The sequence below is a fragment of the Chelonia mydas genome, chromosome 14 (genome assembly GCF_015237465.2).
Source record: "Chelonia mydas isolate rCheMyd1 chromosome 14, rCheMyd1.pri.v2, whole genome shotgun sequence".
Lineage (NCBI taxonomy): Eukaryota > Metazoa > Chordata > Testudines > Cheloniidae > Chelonia > Chelonia mydas.
The window spans coordinates 6,133,023-6,142,337 of record NC_051254.2 but is presented as its reverse complement, the minus strand read 5'-3'; the positions used below and the strand labels follow the sequence as shown (position 1 = coordinate 6,142,337).

The 9,315-nt window shown below is 39.4% G+C and overlaps 1 protein-coding gene across 3 annotated transcripts in view; it reads right to left on the bottom strand.

The window, feature by feature from the left end:
* Positions 1–9,056, bottom strand: part of LOC102930325 (ATP-binding cassette sub-family A member 9) — a 60,027-nt gene extending 50,971 nt beyond the window's left edge. Inside the window, exons 1-3 of one of the 3 annotated variants that reach the window (XR_006285632.1) lie at positions 8,735–9,056; positions 945–1,054; positions 83–293 (exon numbers count right to left, since the gene is read on the bottom strand). Coding sequence is in view for 1 of the 3 variants with exons in the window: in XM_037914514.2 (XP_037770442.1) it covers positions 83–293; positions 945–1,046 (313 nt within the window). In the remaining 2 variants the exon portion in view is untranslated. The remainder of the gene's footprint in view (positions 1–82; positions 294–944; positions 1,055–8,734) is intronic. The other 2 variants (XR_006285631.1, XM_037914514.2) reach the window with 2 other exon arrangements.
* Positions 9,057–9,315: the final 259 nt, after the last annotated feature.

Here is a 9,315-nt window from a genome sequence, read left to right as displayed (position 1 = left end):
ACGAGCAGAACATGTTAAGACACAGTACAGGTACGGCAGCTAAAGTAATAACAAATCTAAATATTTAATGGGCATAACGTACCTATCATTACAGAGTCTGAAGCCACTTTATTCATTATTTGTCTCGTGCGGCTTGTCATGGGTGTATAAGCAACTGTCATCCCAGTAGCATTATAGGCAGGGTCATCTAATCGTCCCAGGAAAGCATGAGGCGCTTCAGGATGTGGGACATGATACGTGAATGTTGATATCAAGTACACAAGAAAGAGAAATAGGAATGACAGGACCCATTCCTGGGTAATGGAAAAGAGTAAATGAGCAGAGAGAATGGCACAACAATTTCAGAGAGAATGTTCCCTCCCTGACGATAAGATAAGCAACAAAGCCAGTCAATACATTTTAGATGGAACAGTTTTCCTTCAAAAAAAAAATGAAGTTTCAGCAAAATCTAAATCTTGTCACAGAATATAGTCACTTTAACATCATTCAGAGCTTACAACTTTCACATCCGCTAATGCCTGAAAATCTGATCTGCAGCAACGCAAATACAAAGGGTAATATCGCCTATTCAGTCAATGAAACACAAAGCTCAACACTTCGTAAAAAGTTTACTGATTTTACATTAGTGCATATAATATGAAGGCTGTGCTCTGTGTGTCACCACAAAACCATGATCAACTATTAAAAGTGAAGAGTAGTTTCGATAACAACCCGCAGGTGAGAGAATTTCTCCTATTGTCTGTTGCAGCAATGAGAAAAAGAACTCTGATGGATGAAAAAGCCCCGCAAAAAACGGCAACAACAACTGGGGCTTTTCAAATATTGTCTCACTTTCACTACTCTCTCAAATACAAAGTGGTTTTTGGGGGCGGGGGGAGGGAAAGAACCCACTCACATGACCCAGCTTTTTTTCTTTTGTTCCCAAACTATCTTTTTGTACTTGCCTGAAAGGTCTGCAATTTCATTCTCCATTTGATAAGTAGATTTTTACGTAAGAGAGCCTTAGTTTGCTGGCACACACTCATATTTCTCTGAAGTCTCTGCATTTCTCGATCTAGAAAGAAAAACAAAAGGATGTAAATTCTAATAAAACAAATCTAAGAAAAAATATTTGTTGTATTTGTACAATGCTTTGCATCCAAGGATACCAAAGCACTTTACCAAGCTAAGCAATATTTCCATTTTACAGATTTGGAAACAAAAGACTTGCCAAAGTTTCTTCATGCAAAGGAAGTCTGTGTTGGCAGACAAATCAAATTCAGATCTCTCCCTCCTAGACCTAATGCCTTAACTAATAGACTATCTCCTCTCCCATGGCTTTTATAATTACTATTTGGTGAAATTGTCTCTTCTGTACTGCAAAATTAAAGAACTCACTTCAAGTGCTCTCCTTTACTAAAAATGTTAGGGGTGGGGAGAAACTACAAGGATAATGAAAACTTTTCTGTTGTAGATGCAGGGTTTTCTTAACTTTTTCTCTATTTAATGTTTTTAGTCTTCTTCTTAGAAATTAAACAACAGACACTACTACTTCATTTTTAATTTTATTGATACTTTCAGAAAAAGTGTGTACGCATTCTGCTGTTTTTAGTTTGAAAGTATTATTTCCTAAAAGGACCTCAAACTAAATGATATTTGTAATTTGAAAAATAGAAATCCAACTTACTAATTATGCATTCATGTATATCTGGGTATGCAAAACAGTACTAAGAAATACAAAATGTGTTTTGAATTTTCAGTGGAATCCTAAACAACCTAACAATGGTAGAAAGCCTTAAAAAACTAGAAAAATAATTATTTTCATATCTTGGCCTACCAGTGAACAAAAGTGTTAATTTAAAATTTAAAGTCAAACTCTTCTGTTTATTATAAATGTATACATAGTTTTAAGAAACAACGCCTACAGTCCTTCAAATCATTTGCAATTATGTCTAGGAGTGCTGCATTTAGCCCTAAATAACCATTAAGAGATGATGAGCGAGCAAGACGAAAAAGTATGGTTCAAACCACCACCACAGAATTGAATTTGAATTCAGCCCCTATTATTCACTAAGGGCTTGATCCTGCAAAATGTCAAACAACTCCTGAAAGTGCTGTGAGCTGAGCACCCTTCGCTTCTATGGAAGTCAATAGGAGTTGAAGGTATTTCCACATCTTGCAGGAACAAGCCCAGGGACGTTCTTGAGTGAATTTTTGTTCCCAATGATAGTCACATAAAGAGAAAGAGTAACAAATGCATGTTTGTGAGAATATTTATCTGGAAGCACTGGAATGGGTTACATTGGAAGGAGAAGCATTGGAATGAGAAATGGTGGAATCTCTGTCCTTAATTTTTTTAAGGCCCGGCTTGACAAAGCCATGGCTGGGATGATTTAGTTGGTGCTGGTCCTGCTCTGAGCGGGGGATTGGACTAGATGACCTCATGAGGTCTCTTCCAACCCTAATATTCTATGATTCTATGAAGCGTTTGGCTGCTCCCTTTAAAATTCCTTTCAAGTTGGGAGTTATCCAATCAAAGCAGAAACAACGATATGCTTGGTCACCTAAGTATCACCTATCTCAAAAAACACATGTAGTGAACGTGTAAAGCACTAGTTGTAGAGAATTGTTTGATCAGTCCATAAGGGTGAGCTACGTACACATAAATCAGTCAAGTTTGAGTAACTTGTGAAACCTTTAAGGTGTTACATATGTGAAATAATAGATGTCCAAGATCTAATTACAATCACAAAGCCAAAATGCAATCATACTATGGTATGACTGAATTATGCTTTCATACAAACAGACATCCTGACTTTCCAAGAATTAGAGCTCAGTTACAGAGACAAGGTGGGTGAGCGAATATCTTTTATTGGACCAACTTCTGCTGGAGAGAGAGAGAAGCTTTCAAGCCACACAAAGCTCTTCTTCAGTCACTCTCACCAACAGAAATGGGTCCAATAAAGAATATTATCCACCTAGTCTCTCTGATATCTGGGGAACAACACAGCTACAATGACACACGCATTGCTCAGGATAAGACACCTTTGCATCTGACCCTTTAAAATGTCTGTAGCTGAAATAAAAGGAGCTTGGATGTGTTTCATTGTTTTCCCTTTGGATATCGCTTCCAGATGTTGCTGACTGGACAGCTGGACTTTACTTATAAATGATGCCAAAAGCACTTCCATGGCTCGGTTCCCCTTACTATTGTTATTGTGTGTGGTATCTTTTTGTGGGGGGAGTAAAACATTTGCATGCTCCAAGTGCAATAGGTTCAGATTTCTAATTACTCCTTCAGTGCTAACCAAGGAATCTATCCCGGAACGTGCCTGGGCATTCTCCATTGTCATTGATTTCAATGGGATCTGAGATCACTTGGCATGATATAGTTGGTCTTGTTAATATTTTTTCTTCAGACTTGGAATTTGATGACAAATAGTGCAAAAGACGAAGGAGAAAAGCTAAAAGTGCACATCACACGTTCACATCTTGCTTATGTGATTTGCTGTTGTGAAGTAACAATATACTCAAAAATGTGGAACTAAAGTTATTTATCACATTATTGTTATTATTAATTATTATTATTATTATTATTATTACACGTGAACTTCTCTCTGCTACTAAAGCCAGAAGGAATGCCACTATAACTGAAAGAGCAGGACTGAGGTAGGCTATTCCAAAGAGAAATTACTCCAGTCATTTCATAATGGAGTACATCTCTCATTTTAGACCCAAAATTACCTCTTAGTAGAGCAACTTGTTGCTGCTAATTACTTATACATGGGAAACGTTGAATCAGAAAACTAAGGTTACAAGAAATTTGGTTATAAAATTAATTCCACATTTCAAGCTTCCTCCTCTACTATGTGTTAGGATATAGATATTCAGGCCTGTCTGTAAAGGCCTGTACTTTAAGAATTTAGGGGTATTCTTATCACTTGGCTAGTTCTAGAGGTATAAAAGAAAGAATCAAAATCACTGTCTGCCGGTGCAAGGTCCTTCTCTTACTGTGACAGTCTGAGGCCCTGTTCTTAGGCTAAGGCCTTTGGCTAAGCAGCAGAGGCAGCCATAAGCTAGGAAGCGAACAATCACATCCTCACATTCCAAACTAGTCACATTGAAATAAGGTGCTATTGGGCTGTCAGGCACTATCAGGACAGGATTGTATTCGTATCACCTCCAGAGAAAGGGAAGTGCCTAGAAAATGTAAAAGGAAGCTTAGTTTGATAGCATCCTGTCTGGCAAGAACTCACTTATCAATAGCTGGGATGTGAAATCCTCACTTCTGTATTGTTTTGTCATTATAGTTCCCACTTTGCTATTGTTTGTCTGTATAACCTCTGTCTGGTTCTGTGATTGTTTCTGTCTGCTGTATAATTAATTTTGCTGGGTGTAATCTAATTATTGTGGTGGGATATAATTGGTTAGCTAATCATGTTACAATATGTTAGGATTGGTTAGTTAAATTTCAGTAGAATGATTGGTTAAGGTATAGCTAAGAATATTACTACATAAATTAGGGGCAAACAGGAAGTAAGTTGGGATTCGAAAATAAGGAAAAAGGAACTTGTATTTAAGCTTGCTGGAAGTTCACCCCAATAAACATTGAATTGTTTGCACCTTCGGACTTCGGGTATTGTTGCTCTCTGTTCGTGCGAGAAGGACCAGGGAAGTGGGAGAGTGAAGGAATAAGCTCTCTAACACTATGCTAGTCTCATAAATAAATACATACTATAGAGCCTTTACATCTTCAAATGTCTTGTACAAATATGAACTAACCAGTAGCATTTATCTCACATGAGTGTCCTATCCCCATTTTACATACAGGGAAACAGACACAGAAGTTAAGTGAAGTGATTTGCTCAAGAACTGACTGCAAGAGTCTGATCCTGATCCCATTGAGCCAATGGCAAAATGCCCATTGATTCCAATGGGTAGGATTAGATGGAATTTGGCCCACAGAAGATGGAGGCTTATCATGGTGCTGAAGATTTGGGACCAAATCAGAATGAGCTAGTAGTATGGGATCAAGGAATCTAAGCATCTGCAAGCCCAGGGCACTTCTCTTGAAGGGAGTGGATGATTTTAAAAAAAATTAAAGAAGTTTCCCCATTAAACACTTGGGTGTGGAGAATTTTTGGTTGCAAACTCATATCAATGTGTGTAAAATTTTCTTTCAGAAGATTAAGTTTAAAAAAAAAAGTCAGGAACCCAGGCAATTCAGGGAACCACATGGCAACCTCGACACTCTACAGCACCGAAACAGCCACGCTCAGGACATGGGAGCTGGGAAATCGAAATCTCTGAGAACCTCTTAACTCAGTTCTGCAGGGCGTACTCTTTGGAGTGCCTTGATCTCTTCAGTACAGAAGGTTAAAGGAGAGAATGAGGAAAAATGGAAAGCGCCGCTGTTGATTGGGAGGAACGGGAGAGAAGGAAGAAATACAAAACGCAGCTGACTGGCAAGGAAATGAAAACGGCTGGCGGGTTTGAAAAGCCCGCCCAGTGCAGCAATTGATAAGCACGGCCGGTGGCAGCTCATTTTCTCAGGGGTTTTTCCTCTACATTCAGCGCTTCATCGCCCAGTCTCGGTGATTTGAGGAGCTAGTTTGGTTTAAAACACTGTACCTCTGGGTTTCATTTCAACTCTAACTTCTACAGAACTGCAGACAAATCACCACCACAATCCAAACTCTGCTCCAAGAAATAACGAAAGTCAACATTTGTACTTGGAAAGGACAAAAAAATAGTTTCCTTGTACAGCTGGAATTGAGCTCTCTGCAGAGTCACTGTAATAAATTTACTTCCAAATTAAGTCAACTGCAGATTTACACACTTCCAGAAACGCATTCCGTCACTCCGCAGATGAGCCAACAGAAAACAATTTCACATTATCATCCCGACCGAACATTCATGACAAGAACCACACAATTGCATCAAGCAATCAAAGTAAACAATTTCACCATTACTCTCTTAGCTATCTATAGAGACAAGTAAGTTAACCAAACACAAAACTGCAAAAATAACACTGTGCAGTACTTTCTAAATGAGTCTGAGCATTAGAGCAATCTTCTGGAGCAGGGTTAATCTAGTGGTGGTGATTTACATGTAATGTGGAAGTACAAATTTATCTTTCAATTCCTTGGTTGTTTTCTCTCCTAATAGAGGTTAAGCAGTACAAATGCACTATAGCAGATCTTTCTTTTTTCACACCTACCAGGAGATTTCTATGGCACATTTCCTGGGTTTCTAATTTTATTTTTAAAACACCAGTGTTCTTGAAAGATAATATACGCTTGAAACGCTGACACATGCCTGCAACTTTAACATCACAAAAACGAAACTCCTTGTGTAGGAATTGCAAAGAAAATAGGGCATCAGGTACTAATACCACCTCTACTGTCCTTTCTCCATAGACCACCTCAAAGATTATGTCTACACTATAGAACCTACACTCTCATAGCTTCCTAGTGTAGATGCAGAAAGAGTTTTTCTGCCAATGTAGGAACACCACCTCACCAAAGGACAATGCTTAGTCTACACTCAAAAGATATATCAGCATGGCAACGTGAGTCAGTGCCAGAAGCGGCGCTAGCCCATTGGGAGCCCTAGGAAAGAATGTTTGTGGGAGGTCCCCTACAACACATACTAATAAACTTGTTAAACAGAGGGCAAGTCAACACTACAGCACTACAATGGCACAGCTGCACTGACGCACTGTGGCATGTCTGGTGAAGTACCCATTGCCATAAGTACTCCGCCTTGGCGAGAAGCGGAAGCGATATCAGCGGGAGAGCATCTCCCGCCAACATAACACTGGTGTGGACAGCGTGAAACTTGTGTCACTCGGGGGCGGGCTTTTTCACACTCCTGAGCGACTAAGTTAGATCAACTTAACAGGTAGTATAGACCTGCCCAGAATAGGGAGCCCCCTTGAGTGGTTTGGGGCCCTAAACAATTATTTATTTTGCTTATGCCTGGCACCGGCTCTGGTCAGAGCTGTGATAAAACCACTCCCCTGACCCACAGAGTTATGCCAATGTAACTGTCCAGTGTAGATGCAGTTTAGTCAACAAAAGAGCACTTCAGTCTAATGCAGTGGTTCCCAAACTTTAACAACCTGTGAACCCCTTTCACTAAAATGTCAAGTCTCGTGAACCCCCTCCTAAAAATGAATATTTCCAGGGATTTTCTCCTTTACCTGAGTATAGATTATAAAAGCATTGATCCTGGCAATATAAAATTTGTTTTTATGACATGCTTATTACACACTATTTATTATTATTATTTATCATTACAGTATTTTTATTACATTATGAAAACAGCAACACCCTTCCAAGATCTCACTTTCGTAGCTTGTATCACTTGGAATATGCCTGTTATAAGACAAGACTCCTACATTTCATCAAGGAGTATCAGATGTGAAACAGCATAAAGGTATTTAAGAAGACAACTCAAAGAGTTCCTCCTATACAAGCATTCAGGTCTTGAGCAGTCCAGGCAAACAACGCACGTTACAACAAAGCTTAAACTTGTTCTTCATAATAATTTTTAAAACAATACTAGCTGCCTATTTAATTTTAAAAACAGCAAAAAGTATCCACCTCCCTTTCTATTTCTTAAAAGGAGTCTTGAAGTTTAAATCTCCTCAGTGTGATAGATATGCTTGCTTTGATCTGCTTAGCTCTTGGAAGTCCAGGGGCTCCAGGCTGCTGGCCCCGTGCTGCCCAGGGTCCCTAGGGACAGCTCTGTCCACCGTTAGGGAATTTTTTCCCCAAGAACCCCCTGTAACATTTTGCGAACCTCCAGGGGTTCATGAACCCCAGTTTGAGAACCACTGGTCTAATGTAAGGTCTGTCTATGCTATGGAGACTATTGGCACTGCTATGCCAGCATAGCCCCATAGTGTAGATACAGTCTACACTGACAGAAGTAGTTTTTCTGTCCAGGTAGGAATACCACTTCCCTGAATGCCATTAGCTACGTCAACGGAAGCACCTTTCCACTGATGTAGCTGTGTCTACACTGGTGGCTATGTTGGCATGGCTACCTCAGTTAGGTGTGTGGTTTTTTTCACACCCCTGACCAATGTAGCCATGCCAGTGTAGACTAAGCTGTCAGTTGGGGAGTTGGTGTTCCTACACTGACAGGAAAAAAACCCTTCTGTCCATGTAGGCTGCATTTACACTACAGGGCTATGCCAACACAGTTATGCTGATATAGTCTGCCTAGTGTAGACATACCCCTTTATTAGCACAATGCTTCAGTAGAGGGTGGAAAACGGCATGGAGGAATTTCAAAAAAATATCTCTCCACTGGAATTTTTAAAAAACATGTAAAGAAAACGTCACTTCTAGACATACATACACATACACGTATGTATGTATGATTTATTCTGGTTTTAAAAGAAGGCAGCAGAATAAATTTGGCACACACACATACATATATCTTTTAAAACCAGAATACATGCTGCAGTAAAGCATGCTCTGTGAAAAGCTGAAAAATTGTTACTATATTGTTATTAGACCACAAATAAGACAAAAAAGTAATAAAGCCTTAAAATGGCAATAAAACTTCAGTAGAAAGAATTTAAACTTCATCCTTTAGAAAGATTCTGCATCTGCTAATCAGGCAGTTCAAACAAACAAAACAGCAGAGCACACTGGAGAAATGTTAGTTTTAGAGTCTTTAATTACCAGATGTTTTCATACATTAGGAGTCAAATGGAATTTTAAAAAAATAGGGCTCTTACCTTAGGGGAAAAGTTTTGAGAAGCGTTCAGAATATTTGCTCTTGTAATGGATCTGTAAACACTGCAGAGGTTTTCTTTTTCCTGCCGTTACTTTCTAATCGTTGTAATACACTCCATGCTTCTGTGCGGCTCCTCCCAGCCTTTATTTCAATCATTCTGCCAAAAAGGCATGGCTTACATGACCACTTTGGTTTACTTTACTAGCTGCCCCCTCTTTACCCTCTTTCTTCAGATTCCTCTCTTTTCTATAGAGCTAACAGAGGATACGGCTGCCCAGCTGCTGAAGGAAAATTCCTCTCAAAAGTTAGGTTCAGGAAACTCTTGAATCTTTGAATACAAAAATAAAAAACAAGCTCTGCCTGGTCAAATCTCTTGTTCCTTCCTACAAGAGTAGTAGCTGACTGTAACCGCCCTGCAAGGATGCCGTGATGTAGGTAGAGGGGCAAAAGGTTGAGCCTTATTTACTCAGCAGATTAACAGCTTTGTTGGCAAAATATTGTATATACCAGAGTTCTGTAAAGTAACTCCAACTGGCTGGAAATCCCCTTCCCCCTTTATCATGTGGAAACGGGGCACATCAA